Here is a 27,095-nt window from a genome sequence, read left to right as displayed (position 1 = left end):
GTTTGGCCAACCTATTCTTCTTTTTCTGATTGAAGTCGAATATTAATGTTAGATAATGACATACAATCATTTATGAAAATGTTTGGTATCCAAATAAAATTAGCCAAAAATAGTCATAACTTATCTTATATAGCATTCATTAATTGTTGCGACAATTAATGAATGCTAAATAAGGTCAGTTTTAACTGTTTTTTTTTTTTTTGTTTTTCTAGCATTACTGAATCATTTATGCATGAATCTTTACCAATGAGTAAATTAGATTAAAATCTAACTTTGTGAGTACAGTCACCAGAATGAACCAGCTGTTTCATTTTATTCATGCTACCGCTCACTACCATATAATACATCAGACACAGATCATACCAAATCAAAGGCAAAATTATTAAAATTAAAAAAAAAAAACAATAATATCACATTCCGAAAGGAACAAGTTGTGAACTATTATCACCTGGGCGGTGGTGGTTTCATTCTCCGTATGTCTTAAGCAACATGGCCCCACCACAGTGATCATGTTGCAAGCCGCAGACACATGAGTTCAATATTTTAAAATGTAAACAGTTTGCTTTTTTCTTTTTTTAAAAAAAAAAAAATTCTGAGGCTTAGCTCTCCTGGTTCCATGTAAGCATCTACCGTGGAAGGAGCAATAAAAAAATAAAAATGAATAAATAAATTACGTGGGACTAAGAAGAGAAAGGGTGGTAAGTGAGGTGTGAGGTAAAGGAAAGTAATGCATGCTAATATGCTATTGCTACAACTTTTTAGCTTAAAGAGTAACCAACCTGGCATTTTTTCAGCTTTTTTAGTTTCCCTTTAGAACATTCATTTCTGTTCTCTGAGCCTCTCTGCATCCTCTATCTTCTAGTAACTATCTTGTTAGGATCGGTTTGGCTTGGTTCAGTTCGGCTCGGTTATCTGATTTTCATGAAAAGCAGAATTTAGCATAATGGTAAGCTTCACACCATAGATGACATTTTACTTCATTTTTTTGTTGATCTCCTTACTTTTTTTTTGGTGATGGTTCAGGGAACGCCTGTGAATATCATCGTCGGATCACATGTTTGGGTTGAGGATCCTGAGATTTCATGGATTGATGGTGTGGTGACAGAAATCAATGGCAAAAATGCTACCATCGTTACTTCAAATGGAAGAACTGTAAGCTTCTTTTCTTTTACCTGATCATGTAACTGGAACTCAAAAGCTCTGTAGCTCTGTTCTTGACTACTATGGATCCAAATTGTAGACATGGAGTAGCTATACTATGTGATTATCTGATTTTTGGTTTCTCACTGTATCTCTCCACCTAAAGGCCAAGAATTAATCCGTCGCAAATCAGGGATCTATTTAAGAGTTGTCGCTAGCCAATGAGTTGCTATTTACTTCATGATAGCATCAATGCAAAAGTTTTAGCATTAGAGCTACAGTTGCAATTTTCAGCTTCACTATTACTAATATATAATTTAAATTTAGTCATAGAAAAATATTTTTCAGAACATAAAAAATATATATAACTTCTTTCCCTCAAATATGTCCAAATTAGAGTTTCAAATCATAAAGTAGCATTTTGTTTTCTAAATAAGAGACCAAAAGCTATACTTGAAAGTCAAGCATGTATCACTATACTCTTGAGCTAAAAATACAAGTAAACAAGGCAGATAAACATTAGCATTACCTTCAATTTCAGGTGGTGGCAGAGATTTCGAGTATTTATCCGAAAGATACAGAAGCGCCAGCAGCAGGAGTTGATGACATGACAAAGCTGGCATACCTCCATGAGCCAGGAGTCCTTCATAACCTTGCCATTCGTTTTTCTCTTAACGAGATATATGTGAGTCGCAACCGGTTCATAAAACTCTAAATGTATTTATAGGCCAATAGTCTAAGAGAAATGAGCAATATTTAACATCTTGAAATTGAAATAAACAGACATATACAGGGAATATCTTAATTGCAGTGAATCCTTTTCGACGACTGCCACACTTGTATGATATCCATATGATGGAGCAATACAAAGGAGCAGCATTTGGAGAGCTTAGCCCTCACCTTTTCGCCGTTGCCGACACCTGCTACAGGTATATAACAATGCAGAAATAGATTTGGAGTACATTTAAAATCAGAGGAAAAGAATTTGATGAAAATCAGAATCATTTAACATGTCAGGGCAATGATAAATGAAAGTAGAAGCCAGTCCATTCTGGTGAGTGGAGAGAGTGGAGCTGGTAAAACAGAAACCACCAAAATGTTAATGAGATATCTAGCATTCATGGGAGGAAGATCAGGTACGGAAGGAAGAACGGTAGAACAACAGGTTTTGGAGGTGAGTTTGAATACTTCTTCAATTGTTTCTTCAACCGCTGTTAACACCATGTACATGTAGTAACATTTTCACTTCTTCAGTCCAATCCAGTGTTAGAAGCATTTGGAAATGCCAAAACTGTCAAAAATAACAATTCAAGGTAAATTTTAGAGGCTTTTTCAGTTCAGATTTTATGTCATAGTTTCCACTTTTCTTCTTATCCTTATAAAACTGTCGGAGTTTGTGGCAGTCGTTTCGGCAAATTCGTAGAAATCCAATTCGACAAGAATGGGAAAATTTCTGGAGCTGCAATTAGAACATATCTCCTAGAGAGGTCACGAGTATGCCAAGTGTCCGACCCGGAGAGAAACTATCACTGCTTTTACATGCTTTGTTCAGCACCACCAGAGGTGAATGAATTCTCCATAATAATCCTGAAAGAAATTAAACATAATTTATCACTCACAAGACTAACTGTTACACTTTACTCAATAGGATGTCAAGAAGTACAAGTTAGGGAATCCAAAGCAATTCCACTATCTTAATCAATCAAACTGTTATGAAGTTTCAAATGTAGATGATGCAAAAGAGTACTTGGAGACCAGAAATGCAATGGATATTGTAGGAATCAACCAGGAAGAACAGGTATAGGATCATCACATTTGTGAATCAAATTTTATTATTTCAATGAAGCATTGATTTCTTTCTATACATATATTTAATTTAACAAAATTTCCTTACACAGGATGCTATCTTTCGTGTGGTCGCGGCAATCCTCCACCTTGGTAACATTGACTTTGTCAAAGGGACTGAAGTTGATTCTTCCAAACTGAAAGATGAAAAATCACTGTTCCACCTTCGGACAGCTGCAGAGTTGTTCATGTAAAAATCATAGATCCATCCACAAATGCCTCTAGTTTCAGTATTTCACCTTTATTGTCCTTTGACTCACCATTTGTTCAGGTGTGATGAGAAAGCATTAGAGGACTCACTTTGCAAGCGTGTCATTGTTACTCCTGATGGCAATATTACAAAACCACTCGACCCGGACTCAGCTTCTTTGAGCCGAGATGCTTTGTCAAAGACGGTTTACTCAAAACTGTTTGATTGGTAAGCTTCTTTAAGCAGTCTGATACTAGATTTAAGACAATAATTCTAAAAAAAACCAGCAATAACAAAACTTTGATATCTTGGAAATATTCTACTACTACTGAACAACAGCAATCATAATATTAATTCATAATAAATCCTAAGAAACCATCCTGCAAATAAATGATCTCTACTTCCAATTAATAAGAGGGGTGTATCTATCATGTGCAGATTACAAATTGAGAAAGTTTTTATTGGAAATACGAAAATCTTAAGTTTCCAATGCATTTGTTCTGTATCTATTAAATGAAAAAATTTAAAACCTTCCACTAATGGTAAGCTTATTATGTGCCCTAAGAACACATATTAGCTAAACCCTTATAAGAGAACTTTCAGCTGAGTCAAAGAGTAAACTAAATGAATTATCAAAATATGGCAGGATTGTTGACAAGATTAACAGTTCAATTGGTCAAGACTCCAATGCAGTAAGCATAATAGGAGTCCTTGATATTTATGGGTTTGAGAGCTTCAAGATCAACAGGTATAGTACAATAATTTTGCATAATAAGGAAAATTTCTGCATTCCTATATTATATAGTCTTAACCTGTTCTACATTTTGTAAGTTTTGAGCAACTATGCATCAACCTAACGAACGAGAAGTTGCAACAACATTTCAACCAGGCAAGGCTATTTACCTTACAAACACAATTTGAGCATTTTTGTTGCTGCAAATATTAATATAGAAATGTATATGTTTCAACAGCATGTATTCAAGATGGAGCAAGAAGAGTACACCAAAGAGGAAATCAATTGGAGCTATGTTGAATTTGTGGATAATCAAGATGTTCTTGATCTTATTGAGAAGGTAACAAGAGACTTTGTGTCATCATTGCTTGTGTATGGATCAGCTATACCAGATGAAACCACGAAAGACATGAAACTGATTATTTCTTGCTTGCAGAAACCTGGGGGAATAATTGCTCTTCTTGATGAAGCATGGTATGTCATTTTTCTCAAAATATTGTGAATATATCCAAATAGCAAGACAGATGAAAACAAATTTTATAACAAGCATGAAAAATAATTTCCAAAAGAGGCGCAAACATGTTGGTCGAACTCGCTTATACAGTACTAAATTAAAAGCTCCCCTTCAAACAAGTGAAAACACCATTTGAATTTGTATTTGTATTTTCTGCAGCATGTTCCCCAAGTCAACTCATGAGACTTTTGCACAAAAGATGTACCAGACATATAAAGCACACAAGCGCTTCAGCAAACCAAAACTTTCTCGGACAAACTTCACAATTAACCATTATGCTGGAGATGTAAGCTCAATAAACTCTTATTTTCTGTGTCCATAAAGTTTGAATTTCTTTCTTGGCCATCCAATCCAGTCAACAAAAAGTAAAAATGTTAATTTCTTTTCACAAATCCTTCTTAGTACAGGTCACATATCAAGCAGATTATTTCCTCGATAAAAATAAAGATTATGTAGTAGCGGAGCATCAAGCTCTCTTATGTGCATCCAAGTGCTCATTTGTTGCAAATCTTTTCCCTCCTTTACCTGAGGAAACATCAAAGCAATCAAAATTTTCTTCCATTGGTTCTCAGTTTAAGGTAATATCAAATGGATACTTGTTGCTTCGAACACTTAACCAATGCATGAATTGCTTCTGAATCTAATCTTAAACATCCAGCAACAACTACAATCTCTCATGGAGACACTGAACACAACAGAACCACATTACATAAGGTGTGTGAAGCCAAATACAGTCTTGCAGCCAGGAATCTTTGAGAACTTCAATGTCCTAAATCAGTTAAGATGTGGAGTAAGTTAAATGTGTCCTACTCTCTAAAATGTACAAGAGTAAAGTAAATTAGATTATTCCCTCCCACCAAAGAAGTTTATTCAACCGGTGAACTTGCAGGGAGTACTTGAGGCAATAAGGATTAGTTGTGCCGGATATCCAACGAAAAGAACATTTGAAGAGTTCCTTGACCGTTTTGGAATGCTAGCTCCAGATGTCCTTGATGGGTATTAGATTATTTTACTTTACAAGAAAATGACAATTTTAGTTTTATTAAAAGAAAACTGAAAACCATATTCATAAAACATTATAGTGTAAGAATGATAAAGCGAAGATGTAATACAAGCAATCTTATGTAAAACTACCTAAAGCATAACTTGAAAATAACAATAAGAATTATCTATTATGTAGCTCATATAGATATCAGAAAATCAATTGAGACTGATTTGAAATAAAAGCATAGGCCTATTGTTCTCATTGTTAAGTCTTAACTCAAACAAATATATATTGTTAAGTCTTCACATATAAAACCTCATGATAAGTGAGTCTTTCTTCTGTGCAGGTCAGATGAGAAAAAGGCAGCTATTGCCATATGTGATAAGATGGGATTAAAAGGCTATCAAGTAAGTATATACATTCCATAACATGTCAGATTCAAGAAAAAGGCACAATTGTCCCCAAAAAAATTGCTAGTAACTTATAAGTTATAAGCTCTAATTCATTTTCCCTCACCATGTAATGTCACTTTCGATCAGATGGGGAAAACAAAGGTATTCCTCAGAGCTGGACAGATGGCCGAATTAGATGCACGAAGAGCTGAAGTCTTAGCCAAAGCAGCAAGACTCATACAGAGACAAATCCGTACACATTTAACAAGAAAAGAGTTTATCACCTTGAGAAATGCTACAATTCATATCCAGAAAATTTGGAGAGGTAAGCTGTCTTCACATAACTTTCTGTTTTCAGTTCATGTATTCCTATTTCTTGATTGCATCATTGTGATGGTGTTGTGCCAAAAGTAACTGAACTGAATTATTTTCCTTTGGCATTAATATTTCAGCAAAACTTGCACGTGAACTCTATGAAAATATGAGGCGAGAAGCAGCCTCAATCAGGATACAGAAGCATGTGCGTGCACATAGAGCAAGAATGAATTACACATCATTACAAGGATGTTCTATAGTAATTCAATCTGGAATGAGAGCATTAGCCGCACGAAACGAATTTAGGTACCGAAGACAAACGAAGGCTTCAATCAAACTTCAGGTAAAGACAGCTAGAAGGAGTATCTAACACCAAAATAGATCATGAATTTATGACCACCATATTCATCTACATGAATTATATGAATACTTTGTGTCTCTTAGATTGAATGTTGACTATTCTATTTTATTTTCCTCTCAAAGACACAATGGAGAAGAGTTCAAGCTCTTTCTGATTACAAACAACAAAAGAGAGCAGCTATTATATTTCAGTGTCTCTGGAGAGCCAGAGTAGCTAGAAGAGAGCTCAGAAAGCTTCGGATAGTGAGTTTTATTTATTCTTATGTTTCTTATTTCATAAGCTTTCTTCCAATTCTTTTAGAATATCTATAAGGAAAGAAGGGATATTTCAAAAAATAAAAAGGAATGCTCATTTTTAAGTTACTGTGTAGGCTGCAAGGGATACTGGAGCACTTAAGGAAGCAAAGGACAAGTTGGAGAAGCGTGTTGAGGAGCTTACATGGAGATTAGACATCGAAAAGCACATGAGGGTAAGGACTCTTTCAACTAATACTCCATTATGAATGCCAAATCGCTTTAAGCGTTATGGTGAATAGATGTAAAAAAGAGGCAGCCCGATGCACAAGCATCCTGCATTAATGCAGGGTCTGGGGAACGGCCGCACCCAAAAGGTGTCATGTACGTAGCTTAACTTGATAATTATGTCAGTGGCTGTTTCCACGGTGAATAGAAATAAAATAAAAGGAATTATTTTGATTCAGAATATTCTCTTAAATCAAAAGTAACTGCACAGTCCATACTGCAAATCATTCAAAATAGCAGTGAAAGGAGAAACTAATTTGTTCATAAAGCTTTTGTATCCACATCAACTAATCAAGAAAAAACAAATTTCAGGTTGACCTTGAAGAAGCTAAAGGACAAGAGATTGCAAAACTACAAAACACTTTACAAGAAATACAAGGTCAGCTAGATGAAGCCCGCGCTGCAATTATTCATGAAAGAGAAGCAGCAAAACTAGCAATTGAGCAAGCACCACCAGTAATTAAAGAGGTTTCTGTTGTGGACAACACAAAGCTAGAGTTACTAACAAATAAAAATGAGGAGCTGGAGGTAAATCTCAATTTCCATCTCAGAATAGTACAATTTACTTTCAGAAGTTTAATGCTGAAAACATCAGAATTACTATAGGTAGAAGTTCCAATACTGCAGATAAAATTTCATGAAAGAAATTATGTGATGTTTTTGAAGAGTATAAATCGAAAGAAAGGACTATACTTTTAACCCTTTTTTTTCTTAAGAAGAATGCTATGTTATTTTCCAGTAGAAATTTAAGTTACAAAAAAGTAGAAGGAAATGTAGGAAAAGAAAATTATAAAATGGTGCCTCATGGAATAGAATGTATGATTATTTGCAGAAGAATAGAAACTTCCTCATCCAAGAAAACATATAGATTCTTCGGTATTAAGATAGAAAATGCTGCTAAGTGCTAACACAATTTCGGATGCAATGTCAAACCATCAAATGACGATTCAGATAGTAAAAATACAGCAGCATGTATGCATTGTTATTCACATCATAATTAATACGATGGCACGTAATTTCATTTAACTTCTGAATACATAGACTGAAGTAGAAGAGTTGAAGAAGAAGATTAAAGAAATTGAAGAAAAGTGCTCAGCAATTGAAAATGAGAATCAAGCTAGGATTAAAGAGGCAGAAGAAGCACAACTAAAAGCAACACAACTTCAAGAGACTATTGAAAGGTTGCTTAGCTCCGAATCATGCAACATCCTTTCCATCATATATATTGCCACTAACGGTCTATTATTTTTAACTCCAGATTGGAAGTGAGCTTGTCCAACCTCGAAACTGAAAATCAAGTGCTATGCCAGCAGGCATTGGTAGAATCGAAAAATGAAGATCTTTCCGAAGAGATAAAAATGTAAGAACTATATACTATTTGCACCTTCTATTATTCCTTTTCTTTTGTGATATCTAACATCAGAAAATATCAGTCTGGCACTGATGAACTTGAATCTAGCCAACTTTAAATTTTAGTATCCCTTGGCAATATGGTGGTGATAATATAAATGACATGCTTACTTTAATTTTAGGCTCTCTCTTCCTTTATTTTCCTTTCCGCAAAAAACAAATAAATAAATAAAAATTCATGGCGTGTTTTACAATATTTGTTACTTTCTTTTCTGTACCTTCTACAGATAACGCAAATAAGTGAATAGTTTTAGTGAAGATTTAAAAACTTACATCAAATACCAGAAGTAATTGCTACAATAACCCTGGCATAATATATACTCTTCTATAGTGAAATACTGAAACTCTAATGCTTTCTGTAGCCTAAAGGATCAGATAGCAAACCTAGAATCAGAGAATGAACGCCTGCGGGACCAGGCAGAAGCAGCTGCCATGGAGCAGAAAGTTCACCCAGATATAATAGCAACAAACCAGGAAATTTCTGCTGATCAACACGAACAACATATCCAACAAAGAATTGTAGCAGATAATGTGACTCCACAAATCAAGGTACACCACTTTAAATTTTCTTACAAAAACAAATCATTTTATGACATTATCTTTTATGAAGGTGCAGAATCTAGACAATGGACATCTAGCCGAGGAAGAATGCCGTGGAAGAAAAGTATTTCCAACTTACCTCATTTGTTCATTTTGTATCTCTGGATAACTAAATAAAATAATGTTCTATATCAAATAATAAAAATTATATTTTCAGGAACCAAGAGCAGCTGTCTCCTTCCTTACAAAACAAAGATCACTCACAGACAGGCAGCAGGTATGTCTCTGAAATCTAAAAGCAATTAGGGAAAGAAGTTTCAGAGATCAAAATATTTCGAGAGAGCATGCAGTTGAACATTGAAATAAATGGTTGCTTACCACTTTGAATTCTCCTGTAAACAGGAAAGTTATGATGCACTGCTCAAGTGCCTTACCGAAGATAAGCGTTTCGAGAACAACAGACCAGCAGTTGCTTGTATTGTTTATAAAGCACTTCTTCATTGGAGATCCTTTGAAGCAGAGAAGACACATATATTTGATAAAATTAGTCACACCATCCGATCATCTATAGAGGTAGAATCTTCCAAGAACTTTAATACCTCAATAAAGATTAAGTAATTCTAGTTAACAACATCGGCTCTTGAAACTTCATGTATTATTAAATCAACTTACTATTTCTTATGCTGGCAGAGTCAAGAAGGAATCAATGATCTAGCATATTGGCTTTCAACAACTTCAACACTTCTGTTCTATCTGCAATGCACACTCAAGGTCAGCAACACATCTAAGATGGTGTCACGCAATCGAAACTCCCCTGCCACTCTATTTGGGAAAATGGCACAGGTAAGCTTTGAAGACTCAAATTTCCTTGTATTATATCAATATAAAAGAAACTATATTGGTTGTTGATATACAAAACCAGGGTTTACGTTCATCTTCATTGGGAATTGGGATTTCAAGTGGTTATAGTGGAATGGTGGACAAGCACAATGACCAATCTAAAGTGGAAGCCAAGTACCCAGCAATTCTGTTTAAGCAACATTTGACTGCATATGTTGAGAAGATATATGGAATGATCCGTGACAGTTTAAAGAAGGAGATCAGCCCATTCTTGAATTTGTGTATTCAGGTAAATCATCATTTTCAAGAAAACCTTCTATAAGAATATAGTACCTCCAGCAGTAAGATAGAATACTAAGCTGCGTTTGGTTTTGAAAACAGATCAAGACACAAAAATTAGTATTTTTGTATTTTGTCTAGTGATAAATTGAATATAAGAAAGAACAAATTATAGAAGTCCAATTTACTCACATCTCCTCAAAACATCTCTCGATAAAAAAGGTAAGGCAACTAGCAAGAACTACATCAAAATGCTAACTCCTTAGGAAATTAAAGCATCACCTCACAATAAAAACTAACAAATTCTCACGAGACAAATGTTGTCATGTACACATTTCCACACATCATATATATCAACCTCCAATTTGCTAGGCCATAAGAAAAACTTCCAAATCACAACATGGGATTAGATATGGGATGATCTAATAAATCTTTTATCACCATTAACAGGCACCAAGAGCCATAAGAACCAGATCAATAAGAGGGTCATCCAGAAACATCCATTCGAATATACTTGCAAAACAACAGGCACTGCACATGCACTGGAAAAGCATTGTCAACAAGCTAGATGAAATCTTGGGTGTACTGTCTGATAACTATGTAAGTATGAAGTAGTACTCAATATTTTCTTTGTTGGGTTATACTTACAAGAGAAGAGATTTCACAATATTCCATGATCTTGTGACTTCAGGTCCCTTCCATGATAACAGGGAAGATATTTAGTCAGGTTTTCTCATTCATGAATGTCCAACTCTTTAATAGGTGAGACGATTTTCTTCAATTTCTCTAAGCATATTTGAGTAGTAAACACTGATTCAATTTAATGTAAGTTCTCCTAATGCTGTGAACATGATTCTCTCAGTTTGTTGCTTCGTCGAGAGTGCTGCTCCTTTAGCAATGGAGAATATTTGAAGGCAGGTTTGCATGAGTTGGAACTGTGGTGTCTTAAAGCAACAGATCAGGTAAAGATTAGATATTTGCCATAAACCATGGCCAGAGTGAAAAGGACAGAAGCACAAGAAACTCACTTTCTATGTATTTTTACACTGCAGTTTGCTGGGTCATCTTGGCATGAACTCAAACAAATACGCCAAGCTGTCGGATTTCTGGTACACAATCTGATTGAGATTAAAGAGAATGCACTCTTCCTTTCCCTTTCCCTCTATTCAATTCTTAAAAATTGCTTCATTTATGCAGGTCTTGCATCAAAAGGCTCACAAATCTTTGGAAGAGATCACCAATGAACTCTGCCCGGTAACTTGACTAACTCATCCATTCAACACATCAATATGCTTCACTCAAACTTAAGGATTTCTATTAAGGATGATTTCTCTAAACTCTAAACTCACATGGTTAAAAGTTCTAGGGGAAAATGGAGTTATTCTGATTCATGTCAATATATATAACCTAACATTTTTTTGTTTACTATTTTCCTATATCAGGTGTTAAGTATTCCACAAATATATCGTATTGGAACTATGTTCTGGGATGACAAGTATGGATCTCAGGGATTATCTCCAGAAGTAAGTGCTTGTCTCTTTGTTCACATATATATGCAGAACTAATGCTCCGTTGTCCAAATATTTTTCGCAAGCTTTCATTTCCAAGGCAAATACTTGCATACATTGTTTGCTTCAAAAGGTATAATAAATGACAACGAAATAGCAATACCTAAAAAACTATTGCTAATCTGCTACAATAATCCACAGATAGGTATTAAATCTTGGGGCAACTGACCGAATTTCAAAATGGGAAATATAACTATGAACAATATATCGTAACACCAAAAGAACTGACCCTGAATTCACATTGAGAATTAAAACAATTGGGACAACTATCATGAGTTCATTCTGCATTAGATAACCTTACACAAAATTACAGATAAAGCCTAAAAGCATGTTCAAATTATTTCTTGTTATTATTATTCTGTACAGGTCATAAGTAGAATGAGAGTACTTATGACAGAAGACTCGACAAGCATGCCCAATAACTCATTCCTTCTTGAAGTGGACTCCAGGTAATTAATTATTAATTTGTTCCTATATCCATTCTAAACTTTACTTTTTGTATGATCCATACCAAGAAGCCATTATGCAGCATATAGAAAACAGTATATATTCAAACTAATTCCTAACGAATTTTAAATCAGACATTTTGGTCCTCAATAAACTTTTATTACTTTAGAAGTCCCTGAAAATTATACCTCTAAGGCAGATTAGTTCCATTATCACTTTTAATGAAATTTATAATATGTGCATTTGGTAAATTAATCTTTAACAAATTTTATTATAAGAAAAATTAGTCCTCCTTATTATATAGTGACCAATTCGTCTACAAGACTTCTAAAATAATAAAATTTTGTTGAGGGTAAAAAAATGTCCGATTTAAATTTTTTTGGGACCAATTTAGATGTTTGCTCTATGGAAAAATATTCCTTGACAAGCTATTGCACTGTTTCTTTGTACAACATTCAGCATACCATTTATGATGGAGGAGATGTTCCGGTCTATGAGTGACATCAGACTATCAGATATGGAAGTGGATCCACCACCAATCCTCAGGCAAAGGTCTGATTTCCAATTCTTGCTGCAACACATTGAAAGCGATTCTCAGTAACCTAGCAAAACTTTGGTGTTCATACACAGTTATACTTTCTGATTTCTATTTATTTGATTTGAGTTTGGTGTGAGGAGTGTAAATTGAGTGAAGAGATGAGGGATTGTATTTTTTTTTATCTATTCTTTTTATTTATTTTCTGAAAGTTTCCTATTTTTTATTCAACTAGGGCTTCCTTTTAAGAAGAAGGAATGCCACAGTAAAATTTGATGTTGTTGTACAGTATAATTTTTGAAAGGAATGAAATGAAAGGAAAGCTTGATTTTTGTTATGTATATTTGAATATGATGCATAGTACTATGAAAAGCATAAGTTTATATTTTCATGTGAGGAAAATGTTATAACCTAACATATTTTGTTTGTTCACATGCTCAAACTAATAAATTCATAACAATTCAACTAGATATCTTTTAAATTATTTTCTTAGTCAATTTTTTATTATATTAACTTAAAAAATAATAAAATAAATACATCTAAATAAATTTAATATTTTTAAAATTTAAAATATAAGTTAAAAATAAAACTTAAATAACACAAAATTAAACTTTAAATCTCTAAATTAGTTTTAAATTTTTTAAACACTAACACATCTTAAAATAAATCCCTAAATTAGAAATGGCAAAATTCTCCGAAGTGTAAGGATTTTTACAAAAATCATTCTAAATGGAGACACGAAAATAGAAAATTTGTCCGCAAATATAAGAATAAAAGACAAAATTCTCCTAAAGTAGAGCGCGGGAACCCGAGCGGAGATCCCTGTCCGATCTCCGCTAATTCCCAAATTATTAAATATACTTAAATACTCTTAATAAATTATTTTTCATAAAAATTTCCTAGTCATTATATATATATATATATATATATATATATATATATATATATATATATATATATATATATATATATATATATATATATATATATATATATATATATATATATCTCGTCCCACACTCCCACTCCCCAATCACCCCATAAATCCAGAAGGTCAGAACTCCTAAATTCTAATCTCCCATAGCCTCACAACCATATCCTTCGCCACCTTGTTATCTTTGATCACAGCGTCATTTTCCCTCTTCATCGCTGTGTGACTGCGTCTGTTCCCCTATCCAATGTTTTGAGCTCTGCTTCGTTGTTCGTCGTCCGCTTGCGTCTAATAGAAAGAAGCCGCTGTCTGTCGTTGAGAGCATCGTTGTCGCAGCTGCCGGTTGTCCCTCCTTTAATTCTCCTCCTCTCCTTCCACTTGACTTTAGGTTTGGAGAATGGGGCCCGTAGAAAATGGGGATCCATGGGGAACGAGAATAGAGGGCAATATTTCCTTATGGCAGGGATTGGGGGTGGAAACGAAGAGCGAATTTGGGGGCCGGGACAGGGAGTAGGGAGGCATCCCGTGCCCTGCCCTGACCTGTTGCCATTCCTACCATAAATATTCGAAAACATGTTTTACTCGAGTAAAACTTTTAACCCCGCAAAATCTAGACCTGCAACACCTCACACTCCTCCTCCGTCGTTGCACTCCTCAATCAGCATGCTTCTCATCTTCACCGTGCTCCTCTCTCACGTCGCGCTTCTCAGTCAGCTTCATTAGCGCTGGAAACATGTCTTAGCAACGCGCTCTTCCTCTTTTCTTTCTCCTCTGTGTCTCTTCACCGCGGCTCTCATCTCAGCAACGCACTTTTTTCTGATATTGTAAAAGATTCTATCTTTTTAATCTATGCATAATTTTTTATATGTCACTAGTATTTTATTTGGATGTGTTTGTGTTGGTAATTTTTTTGCTTATTCTGTCTTATTTGAGATTTGTAATATTAATATAATTTAGATGTACCAAACTACCAATACCTAATTTTGAATGTATTTAGGTTATTTATTTAATTGTGGATGTGTTTGTGTTTCTATACATTTTCGTACAAGATTTGTGTGAACAAGGGATGAATTTTAGATATGTTTTAAAAGCATTATATTTGTCATTTATTATTTTAGACGTATCTTGAGCATATTTAAGATACTACATTAAATATTTACAACACATCTAAAATAGTATAATTGCATGCAAAATAAATTATAAATACATCCAAAACAAAACTATATTTCAAAATACGTTTTAAGCGATTTTAGTGTCTCATTAAAAAACCAAAAAAACCTCTTTTTTTGGAAACTAAAAATGAACAAATAAAAAGAAGTTATTTTTTGTCTGTAGTATTTTTTTATGTGTTTGTGTTGAGATATTTTTTATTATTTTATTGATTTAAAATTTATAATATTAATATAATTTGGATGTACAATATTTAATTTTAGATGTGTTGATGTTGTTCATGTTAATTTTAGATATGTTTGTAGTTCTGAAGATTTTGGTGCAAATTTCTGAATGCTAATTTTGTTCATATTAATGAATATCGAAATAAATTTAAACAGAGGAAAACAAAGCAATGTTATACTTGTGTAGTGGTGATAATGATGAAAAAAAAAAAAATCAATATCATAAATTGAAATCCAAACGTAACCATTTTTTTAATGAAAAAAAAATAACAATCTCAATTGATAAAAAAAGAAGTTACATCATGTATTTTATTTTTCTATAAATTGGAATATAAATTTATTAAAAAATATTATAATAAATAAATCAAATTCAATGGCTAATTAATAGATAATTGTTAAAGAATGAATAGCATTTCTCAATTCATAAATGCTATTATTTACGTAGAGTTATGTTGTATTGAGAGCAATTTAATAGTACGACACAAAAAAAAGAGTAATTTTTATAAATATTTTTATAGAAAGTTGGACTTTTTGGTCTCTACTTTAAGGATTTTAGAACCAACAAACATGAGTTGGAGGAGCAAAATATGGGTATCATTGTAAAAATCCAGAAAAATGATACATAATTAATTAATAAATTAAATATGAGTAAAGAAGGTTAAGAATTTATAATTTATAATTTGGAAAAAATAAAATATTTAGAATGCGAATCAAAACATTAATCTTAAAGGTTTTGACCTAAAGTTGTGCCAGCATACTAAAACAGTTGAACCCGACCTCACTAGGCCCAAGCCCAAGGCTTAAAAGCCTCAAACTTACCACATTGAGGCACATTTAGGCCCCACTACCTCATTTGAGAGAGGAGCCACGCTATTGAGCGGATAATTTATACGTTTTTTGGCATTATTTTTAGGTAGTTTTTAGTAGGATCTAGCTACTTTTATGGATGTTTTCATTAGTTTTTATGCTAAATTCACATTTCTGGACTTTACTATGAGTTTGTGTATTTTTCTGTGATTTCAGGTATTTTCTGGCTGAAATTGAGGGACCTGAGCAAAAGTCTGATAGGAGGCTGACAAAGGACTGCTGATGCTGTTGGATTCTGACCTCCCTGCACTCGAAATAGATTTTCTTAAGCTACAAAATTCCAAATGGCGCGATCTCAACGGTGTTGGAAAGTAGACATCCAGAGCTTTCCAGCAATATAAAATAGTTCATACTTTATTCAAGATTAGACGATGAAAACTGGCGTTCAACACCAGTTCCACGCTGCATTCTGGAGTCAAACGCCAGAAACACGTCACGAACCAGAGTTAAACGCCAAAAACACGTTACAACTTGGCGTTTAACTCCAAAAGAAGCCTCTGCATGTGTAAAGTTCAAGCTCAGCCCAAGCACACACCAAAGTGGGCCCCAGAAGTAGATTTCAACACTTAGACTTATTTCTGTAAACCCTAGTAGCTAGTTTAGTATAAATAGAACTTTATACTATTGTACAAGGGGTCTCTTTCCCTAATTTCGATTTTCATATCATATTTTGGGGGCTGGCCATTCAGCCATGCCTGGACCACTATCACTTATGTATTTTCAATGGTGGAGTTTCTACACACCATAGATCAAGGGTGTGGAGCTCTGCTGTACCTCGAGTTTTAATGCAAAGTACTACTATTTTCTATTCAATTCAGCTTATTCTTATTCTAAGATATTCGTTGCACTTTAACCTGATGAATGTGATGATCCATGACACTCATCATCATTCTCACCTATGAACGTGTGACTGACAACCACTTCCGTTCTACCTTAGACCGAGCGCATATCTCTGGATTCCTTAATCAGAATCTTCGTGGTATAAGCTAGAATTATTGGTGGCCATTCTTGAGAATTTGGAAAGTCTAAACCTTGTCTGTGGTATTGCGAGTAGGATTCGGGGATTGAATGACTGTGACGAGCTTCAAACTCGCGATTGTTGGGCGTGATGACAAGCGCAAAAGAATCAATGGATTCAATTCCGACATGATCGAGAACCGACAGATGATTACTCGTGCTGTGGCAGAGCATTTGGACCATTTTCACTGAGAGGATGGGATTTAGCCATTGACAATGGTGATGCCCTACATACAGCTTGCCATAGAAAGGAATATGAAGAATTGGATGAAAGCAGTAGGAAAGCAGAGATTCAAAAGGAACACAGCATCTCCATAGGCTTATCTGAAATTCCCACCAATGAATCACATAAGTATTTCTATCTTTATTTTAATGCTTTATTTATTATTATTTTTGAAAAACAATTATAACCATTTGAATCCGCCTAACTGAGACTTACAAGAAGACCATAGCTTGCTTCATACCAACAATCTCCGTGGGATCGATCCTTACTCACGTAAGGTATTACTTGGACGACCCAGTGCACTTGCTGGTTAGTTGTGCGGAGTTGTGACAAAGTGTGATTCACGTTTGAGAGCGCTACCAAGTTTTTGGCGCCAATGTTGATGATCACAATTTCGTGCACCAAGTTTTTGGCGCCGTTGCCGGGGATTGTTCGAGTTTAGACAATTGACGGTTCATCTTGTTGCTCAGATTAGGTAATTTTCTTTTCAAAAAAAATTTTTCAAAAAAATTTTTTCTTCATTTTCGTTTTTCAAAAAAAAAAATTATTTTTCAAAAAAAAAAAAATAATAATCCAAAAAAAATTAATAAAATCATAAAAATAAAAAATATTTTGTGTTTCTTGTTTGAGTCTTGAGTCAATTTTTAAGTTTTGTGTCAATCGCATGTTTCTCTTTTTCTTGCATTTTTCGAAAATTCATGCATGTGTTCTTCATGATCTTCAAGTTGTTCTCGACAAGTCTTCTTGTTTGATCTTTAAATTTTTTTGTTGTGTCTTTTGTTGTTTTTCATATGCATTCTTGCATTCATAGTGTCTAAGCATTAAAAATTTCTAAGTTTGGTGTCTTGCATGTTTTCTTTTCTTGAAAATTTTTCAAAAATAAATCTTGATATTCATCTTGATCTTCAAAGTGTTCTTGGTGTTCATCTTGACATTCAGTGTTCTTGCATGCATCATTGGTTTCGATCCAAAATTTTCATGTTTTGGGTCATATTTATGTTTTTCTCTCTCCTCATCAAAAGTTTAAAAATAAAAAATATCTTTTCTTTTTTTCTCTCAAAATTTCGAAAATTTGAGTTGACTTAGTCAAAAATTTTTAAAATTAGTTGTTTCTTGTAAGTCAAGTCAAATTTTCAATTTTAAAAATCTTATCTTTTCAAAACTTTTTCAAAAATCAAATCTTTTTCATTTTTCTTATTAATTTTCGAAAATTTTTTTAAAAATATTTTGTAAAAATCTTTTCTTAATTTTATCTTTATTTTCAAAAATTATACTAACAATTAATGAGATTGATTCAAAAATTTGAAGTTTGTTACTTTCTTGTTAAGAAAGATTCAATCTTTAAATTCTAGAATCATATCTTTTAGTTTCTTCTTAGTCAAGTAATCAATTTTATTTTAAAAAAAATTAAATCTTTTTCAAAACAAATTTCAATCATATCTTTTTCAAAATCAATTTCAAAATATCTTTTCTAACTTCTTATCTTTTTAAAATTGATTTTCAAATATTTTTCAACTAACTAATTGACTTTTTGTTTATTTCTTATCTTTTTCAAAACCACCTAACTACTTTTCTCCTTCTAATTTTCGAAAATCACTTCCCTCTTTTTCAAAATTTTCTTAATTAACTAATTGTTTCAAATTTTAATTTTAATTCTTCTCTTAATTTTTGAAAATCACTAATCCTTTTTCAAAATTCATTTTCGAAATTCTCTCCATCTCATCTTCTTCTATTTATTTATTTATTTACTAACACTTCTCTTCATCTCAAGAATTCGAACCTATCTTCCCCCTTGTGTTTGGATTCTTAACTCTTGTCCTTCTTCTATTCCTTTCTTCTTCTACTAATATAAAGGAATCTTTATACTGTGACATAGAGGATTCCTCTTCCTTTTCTGTTGTCTTCTCTTTCATATGAGTAGGAACAAGGAAAAAGGTATTCTTATTGAAGCTGACCTTGAACCTGAAAGGACTCTGAAGAGAAAACTGAGAGAAGCTAAAATACAACAATCCAGAGACAACCTTACTGAAATTTTTGAACAAGAAAAGGATATGGCAGCCGAACCTAACAACAATAATGCAAGAAGGATGCTTGGTGATTATACTACACCTACTTACAAGTTTGATGGAAGAAGCATCTCAATCCCTGCCATTGGAGCAAACAATTTTGAGCTGAAACCTCAACTAGTTGCTCTAATGCAGTAGAACTGCAAGTTTCATGGACTTCCATCAGAAGATCTCTATCAGTTTTTAACTGAATTCTTGCAGATCTGTGAGACTGTTAAGACTAATGGAGTAGATCCTGAAGTCTACAGGCTCATGCTTTTCCCTTTTGCTGTAAAAGACAGAGCTAGAACATGGTTGGACTCACAACCCAAAGATAGCCTGGACTCTTGGAATAAGCTGGTCACGGCCTTCTTGGCTAAGTTCTTTCCTCTTCAAAAGCTGAGCAAGCTTAGAGTGGATGTTCAGACCTTCAAACAAAAAGATGGTGAATCCCTCTATGAAGCTTGGGAAAGATATAAGCAGATGACCAAAAGGTATCATTCTGACATGCTTTCAGAGTGGACCATTCTGGATATATTCTATTATGGCCTATCTGAGTTCTCCAAGATGTAACTGGACTATTCTGCAGGTGGATCCATTCACCTAAAGAAAACACCTGCAGAAGCTCAAGAACTTATTGACATGGTTGCAAATAACCAATTCATGTACACTTCTGAGAGGAATTCTGTGAATAATGGGACGCCTCAGAGGAAGGGAGTTCTTGAAATTGATGCTTTGAATGCCATATTGGCTCAAAGTCTGAATGGATGGCAAAATGCATCCAAGAGTACTAAAGAGGCATCTTCTGAAGAAGAAGCTTATGATCCTGAGAACCCTGCAATAGCAGAGGTGAATTACATGGGTGAACCTTATGGAAACACCTATAATTCTTCATGGAGAAATCATCCAAATTTCTCATGGAAGGATCAACAAAAGCCCCAACAAGGCTTTAATAATGGTGGAAGAAACAGGCTCAGCAATAGCAAGCCTTTTCCATCATCTTCTCAGCAACAGACAGAAAATTCTGAGCAGAGTACCTCTAGCTTAGCAAACATAGTCTCTAATCTGTCTAAGGCCACTTTAAGTTTCATGAGTGAAACAAGGTCCTCCATTAGAAATTTGGAGGCACAAGTGGGTCAGCTGAGTAAGAAAGTCACTGAAACTCCTCCTAGTACTCTTCCAAGCAATACTGAAGAGAATCCAAAAAGAGAGTGCAAGGCCATTGATATTATCAATATGGCAGAATACAAGGAGGAAGGGGAGGACGTGAATCCCAATGAGAAAGACCTCATGGGACATCTCCCAGACAAGAAGGAGTCCCCTAGTGAGGACCTAAAGGAATCTGAGGCTCATATAGAGACCATAGAGATCCCATTAAACCTCCTTCTGCCATTCATGAGCTCTGAAAACTATTCTTCCTCTGAAGAGGATGAAGATATCACTGGAGAGTAAGTTGCTCAATATCTAAGAGCCATCATGAAGCTGAATGCCAAGTTGTTTGGTAATGAGACTTGGGAAAATTAATCTCCCTTGCTCATTAGTGAACTAGATACATGGGTTCAGCAAACTCTACCTCAAAAGAAACAAGATCCTGGTAAATTCTTAATACCATGTACCATGGGCACCATGACCTTTGAGAAGGCTCTGTGCGACCTGGGGTCAAGTATAAATCTTATGACACTCTCTGTAATGGAGAAACTGGAATCTTTGAGGTACAGGCTGCCACATTCTCATTATAAATGGCAGACAAGTCAATAAGACAAGCTTATGGACTGGTAGAGGATGTGTTAGTGAAGGTTGAAGGCCTTTACATCCCTGCTGATTTCATAATCTTAGACACTAGGAAGGAGGAGGATGAATGCATCATCCTTGGAAGACCCTTCCTAGCCATAGCAGGAGCTGTAATTGATGTTGACAGAGGAGAGCTAGTCTTTCAATTAAATGGGGACTACCTTGTGTTTAAAGCTCAAGGATCTTCTTCTGCAACCATGGAGAGGAAGCATGAAAAGCTTCTCTCAATACCGAGTCAAACAAAGCCCCCACAATCAAACTCTAAGTTTGGTGTAGGGAGGCTACAACCAAACTCTAAGTTTGGTGTTGAACCCCCACATTTAAACTCTAAGTTTGGTGTTGGGAGTCCACAACATTGACCTGATCACCTGTGAGGCTCCATGAGAGCCCACTGTCAAGTTATTGACATTAAAGAAATGCTTATTGGGAGGTAACCCAATTTTTATTTATCTAATTTTATTTTTATTTTATTGTTCTTTTATGTTTTATTAGGTTCATAATCATATGGAGTCACAAAACAAATACTAAAATTAAAAACTGAATAAAAAACAGCAGAAGAAATAGCACACCCTGGAGGAAGGGCTTACTGGCATTTAAACGCCAGTAAGAAGCATCTGGCTGGCGTTCAACGCCAGTACAGAGCATGGATCTGGCGTTGAACGCAAAAAACATGCAGCAATTTGGCGTTTAAACGCCAGGATTGCACCCTGGGGAAAGCTGGCATTAAACGCCAGAAACAAGCTACATCTGAGCGTTTAACGCCAGAAACAAGCACAGGGCTGGCGTTTAACGCCAGAAACAGGCATCAATCTGGCGTTAAATGCCAGAATTGCATGAAGAGGGCATTTTACACGCCCAATTGGTGCAGGGATGATAATTCCTTGACACCTCAGGATCTGTGAACCCCACAGTATCCCTACTACCTCAACTCACCTTCTCTCTTCTTCACTAATCACCTTAATCTCTCTTCCCTATACACCCCACCTACCTTCAAATTCAAAATCCCTTTCCCACCCAAACCCACCCAATATGGCTGAACCTTAACCCCTCTCCCTCTACTATATAAACCCCTCTATCCTTCTTCATTTTCACACAACACAACCATCTCTTCTCCCCCTTGGCCGAATACACATCTCTCCCTCTTCTCCATTTTCTTCTTCTTCTTCTTCTTCTTCTTCTTCTTCTTTTCTTTCCTCTCTTGCTCGAGGGCGAGCAATATTCTAAGTTTGGTGTGGTAAAAGCATAGCTTTTTTTTTGTTTTTTCATAACCACTTATGGCATCTAAGGCCGAAGAAACCTCTAGAAAAGGGAAAGGGAAGACAAAAGCTTCCACCTTCGAGTCAAGGGAGATGGAGAGATTCATCTCAAGGGTCCATAGCTCAGTAATAGAGCATTTGACTGCACATCAAGAGAGCCCACTCATGGACCTCACTAAGAGCATGAGGAATTCCCTCATCAAGAAATCCCTGAGATACCTCAGGGGATACATTTTCCTCCACACTATTATTGGGAGCAACTAAGAATAGGAGCACCAAAATCACTAGGGATCAAGCAACAGAGGCAAGGAAGAGACATAGAAGAGCTCAAGGACATCATTGGTCCTTCAAGAAGAAGACGCCACCATCACTAAGGAGGACTTATTCCTTAACTTTCTTGTTCTTATCTCTCTATTTTTTAGTTTTTGAGCTTCATGTTTGTCTATGTTTTGAGTCTTTACTACATGATCATTAGTATTTAGTAACTATGTCTTAAGGCTATGAATAATTCCATGAATCCTTCACCTCTCTTAAATGAAAAATGTTTTTAATTCAAAAGAACAAGAAGTACATTAATTTCGAATTCATCCTTGAAGTTAGTTTAATTATATTGATGTGGTGACAATACTTTTTGTTTTCTGAATGAATGCTTGAACAGTGCATATTTTTGATCTTGTTGTTTATGAATGTTAAAATTGTTGGCTCTTGAAAGAATGATGAACAAAGAGAAATGTTATTGATAATCTAAAAAATCATAAAATTGATTCTTGAAGCAAGAAAAAGCAGTGAAAAAAAACTAAAACTAGAAAAAAAAAGGTGGCGAAAAAAAAGAAAGAAAAAGAAAAAGCAAGCAGAAAAAGTCAATAGCCCTTAAAACCAAAAGGCAAGGGTAAAAAGGATCCAAGGCTTTGAGCATCAATGGATAGGAGGGCCCAAGGAAATAAAATCCAGGCCTAAGCGGCTAAATCAAGCTGTCCCTAACCATGTGCTTGTGGCATGCAGGTCCAAGTGAAAAGCTTGAGACTGAGTGGTTAAAGTCGTGATCTAAAGCAAAAAGAGTGTGCTTAAGAGCTCTGGACACCTCTAACTGGGGACTTTAGCAAAGCTAAGTCACAATCTGAAAAGGTTCACCTAGTCATGTGTCTTTGGCATTTATGTATCCGGTGGTAAAACTGGAAAACAAAGTTCTTAGAGCCACGACTAAGACTCATAAAAGTAGCTGTGTTCAGGAATCAACATACTTAACTAGGAGAATCAGTAATACTATCTGAAATTCTAAGTTCCTATAGATGCCAATCATTCTAAACTTCAAAGGATAAAGTGAGATGCCAAAACTGTTCAGAAGCAAAAAGCTACAAGTCCCGCTCATCTAGTTAAAACTAATATTCATTGGTGTTTTGGGATTTATAGTATATTCTCTTTTTTTTATCCTATTTTATTTTTAGTTGCTTGGAGACAAGCAACAATTTAAGTTTGGTGTTGTGATAAGTGGATAATTTATATGCTTTTTGCCATTGTTTTTAGGTAGTTTTTAGTAGGATCTAGCTACTTTTAGGGATGTTTTCATTAGTTTTTATGCTAAATTCATATTTCTGGACTTTACATTGAGTTTGTCTGTTTTTCTATGATTTCAGGTATTTTCTGGCTAAAATTGAGGGACCTGAGCAAAAGTCTGATAGGAGGCTGACAAAGGATTGCTAATGCTGTTGGATTCTAACCTTCCTACACTCGAAATAGATTATCTGGAGCTACAAAACTCTAAATGACGCGCTCTCAATGGCGTTAGAAAGTAGACATCCATAGCTTTCCAACAATATATAATAATTCATACTTTATTCGAGATTAGACGACGCAAACGGGCGTTCAACGCCAGTTCCATGCTGTATTCTGGAGTCAAACGCCAGAAACACGTCACGAACCAGAGTTAAACGCCAAAAACACGTTACAACTTGGCGTTTAACTCCAAAAGAAGCCTCTGCACGTGTAAAGCTCAAGCTCAGCCCAAGCACACACCAAAGTGGGCCCCGAAAGTGGATTTTTGCACTTAGACTTATTTCTGTAAACCCTAGTAGCTAGTTTATTATAAATAGAACTTTTTACTATTGTACAAGGGGTCCCTTTCCCTAATTTCGAATTTCATATCATATTTTGGGGGCTGGCCATTCGGCCATGCCTGGACCACTATCACTTATGTATTTTCAATGGTGGAGTTTCTACACACCATAGATCAAGGGTGTGGAGCTCTGCTGTACCTCGAGTTTTAATGCAAAGTACTACTATTTTCTATTCAATTCAGCTTATTCTTATTCTAAGATATTCGTTGCACTTCAACCTGATGAATGTGATGATCCATGACACTCATCATCATTCTCACATATGAACGCGTGACTGACAACCACTTCCGTTCTACCTTAGACCGAGCACATATCTCTTGTATTCCTTAATCAGAATCTTCGTGGTATAAGCTAGAATTATTGGTGGCCATTCTTGAGAATCTGGAAAGTATAAACCTTGTCTGTGGTATTCCGAGTAGGATTCAGGGATTGAATGACTGTGACGAGCTTCAAACTCGCGATTGTTGGACGTGATGACAAACGCAAAAGAATCAATGGATTCTATTCCGACATGATCGAGAACCGACAGATGATTAGCCGTGCTGTGACAGAGCATTTGGACCATTTTCACTGAGAGGATGGGATGTAACCATTGACAACGGCGATGCCCTACATACAGCTTACCATAGAAAGGAATATGAAGAATTGGATGAAAGCAGTAGGAAAGCAGAGATTCAAAAGGAACACAGCATCTCCATACGCTTATCTGAAATTCTCACCAATGAATTACATAAGTATTTCTATCTTTATTTTAATGCTTTATTTATTATTATTTTCGAAAAACAATTATAACCATTTGAATCCGCCTAATTGAGATTTACAAGATGACCATAGCTTACTTCATACCAACAATCTCTGTGGGATCGACCTTTACTCACGTAAGGTATTACTTGGACGACCCAGTGCACTTGCTGGTTAGTTGTGCAGAGTTGTGACAAAGTGTGATTCACATTTGAGAGCGCTACCAAGTTTTTAGCGCCATTGTTGATGATCACAAGTTCGTGCACCACACGCATAGAGAGACGGGAGGAAAAGTAAACCCTAATCCTCTACTCATTACAAATTTCAAATACTCACAACTTTTAATCGGAGTTTCAATTGACGAGTCATTTGTGGCCAACGCGTTTGTCTTAGATCCCTTTTCATTTTTATATAAGTATTGCAGTGATTAAATCCAAAATCACTACCTAATTTTCTATTCTCTCCACCATTTTTCATTTTTTAGTAGTTAGTATTGAAATCTTGTGATTTTGGTTATTTAGGAATACTCTAACATGAATTTCAAGTGGGTTCCATCCCAATTTTTTCAGTGGGTTAAGGTAGGAAGCCTAATCTCTTTGCTATCCATAATCTTAAATAAAATTCTAACTTGGAATGTGGATTAAATTGGTGCAACTAGATTAAATGGATATGAAGGCTTGCTTTGGTTGAGTTTTGTTGCGGTTTTGTAGCTTGATTTGGTTGCGAAACATTTGTCGAGGCTTGATTACATTGGGTAAAGCTTGGAATTGTCGAAAAGGAAAATGATTCAAGGGTGTGAACCGCCATCAAAGAGGTACATGTTTTAGTTTCGAGTAGGCATGATGTAAGATTATGTGAAAACTTAGGTTAATTACCGCCTAGATTAGCGTTGAATGAAAAGGTTGATGATGGATTGTGATATAGTTGTTTATATGAATTGGGTGTTGATGAGTACTTTATTATTGAATGAATAAAATTGGATATGCATCAATTGATTTGGTGTGGTATGATTGCCTATAATGGCAATTAATATAGAAATTTGGGCCAGAGGCTGAGATAGGGTGAGTTATCCCCTATATGATAAGTCACGATAAGTGATGAATATGCTATGAGTGGATTGTTGTTGAATTGATGAGGAATTGATTATATGAATGGCTTCATTGTTTGATTTGTTGAGGTAAACTTGGAAATTTTGATGGATTATGTTGGAGTGGTTTGGTTAAGTGTGTGATGAAGAGATTTTTGTGTGGTAAAGAATTTCACAATAATTTCTCGTTGAAAGTATAGTTTCTAAACCAACAAGAATCCTTTCATACAAACATTTGGTTGTCACAAGTAACAAACCCCTATAAAAATAAACCGAAGTATTCAAACCTCGAGTCGTCTCTCAAAGGAATTGCAAGGTAGTGTTCTTGTTATTGGTTATGGACATGTATATTTTGGGGTTTTGGATGAGAAACAAGAAAAGTGAATTGTAATGAAGATCAAATGATAAAAATGTCTTGGCAAGGTTTAGTGGTCAAGGATCTCTATCCTTATCACCAACCATAACATGATAATTTGCAAGGATCAATCCCATTAAGTCATCCTCTAACAAGTAAAGGAAAGTCAAATGAGCTATATCAATCCAAGTACATAAGTCCTAGCTATTCATTAATTGAATTAATGAAGGCTATAGTCAATGGCTACCAACTATCAATCACTTGGACATTAGCAACTCAAGAATTCCTAAATTACCATCCCAAGCCAAGCACACAAAGTTCTACTCTAACATCCTTCCAAGCATTCTATCAAACACTTGGAAGGCATAAAAAGAAAGCATAGTAAATTGACAATCAACAACTAATTGCAAATAATCAACAAGAACAATCAAAGAAACCACAGTTAACATGAATTACCTCAAATTGCATTAAAAAAATAGAAGAAGGAGCAAAATTGTATCAACAACAAAGTAAAGAATTACAAGAAATAAATGCTAAACTAGAGAGAGGAATGGTAAAAGAGCAAGAATTCGTAAAGAAAGAGTATATCAAAGCATGAATTAAAACCTAGATCTAAGAGAAGAATCAAACATAATCCTAATCCTAATTTTAGAGAGAAG

General features: G+C 34.9%; 1 protein-coding gene across 2 annotated transcripts; it reads left to right on the top strand.

Annotated features, from left to right (window-relative positions):
• Positions 1-729: 729 nt before the first annotated feature.
• On the top strand, positions 730-12,916 carry LOC130941057 (myosin-12). Of its 2 annotated transcripts, none has more exons than XM_057869425.1 (40): positions 730-946; positions 1,024-1,152; positions 1,682-1,825; positions 1,924-2,069; positions 2,158-2,314; positions 2,395-2,453; positions 2,544-2,703; positions 2,789-2,938; positions 3,039-3,175; positions 3,257-3,403; positions 3,822-3,923; positions 4,007-4,064; positions 4,147-4,248; positions 4,345-4,382; positions 4,582-4,708; positions 4,830-5,000; positions 5,081-5,212; positions 5,312-5,418; positions 5,754-5,814; positions 5,947-6,124; positions 6,252-6,457; positions 6,598-6,717; positions 6,846-6,944; positions 7,309-7,524; positions 8,038-8,177; positions 8,255-8,356; positions 8,769-8,955; positions 9,017-9,070; positions 9,164-9,223; positions 9,349-9,519; positions 9,637-9,789; positions 9,869-10,075; positions 10,516-10,665; positions 10,757-10,827; positions 10,928-11,027; positions 11,118-11,174; positions 11,263-11,319; positions 11,508-11,588; positions 12,000-12,082; positions 12,540-12,916. In XM_057869425.1, the coding sequence occupies exons 1-40, from the start codon at positions 944-946 to the stop codon at positions 12,679-12,681; spliced, it is 4,764 nt and encodes a 1,587-aa protein (XP_057725408.1). In that variant the 5' UTR covers positions 730-943; the 3' UTR covers positions 12,682-12,916. The 2 variants fall into 2 exon arrangements, with proteins under 2 accessions (XP_057725408.1, XP_057725409.1); XM_057869426.1 differs by having other exon boundaries at positions 731-946; positions 9,023-9,070; positions 12,540-12,915.
• The last annotated feature ends 14,179 nt before the right edge of the window (positions 12,917-27,095 follow it).

The sequence above is a fragment of the Arachis stenosperma genome, chromosome 7, assembly GCF_014773155.1.
Source record: "Arachis stenosperma cultivar V10309 chromosome 7, arast.V10309.gnm1.PFL2, whole genome shotgun sequence".
In the NCBI taxonomy this organism is placed as follows: domain Eukaryota; kingdom Viridiplantae; phylum Streptophyta; class Magnoliopsida; order Fabales; family Fabaceae; genus Arachis; species Arachis stenosperma.
Note: the sequence above shows the minus strand (reverse complement) of the source record. Positions and strands in the feature narration are given on the sequence as shown.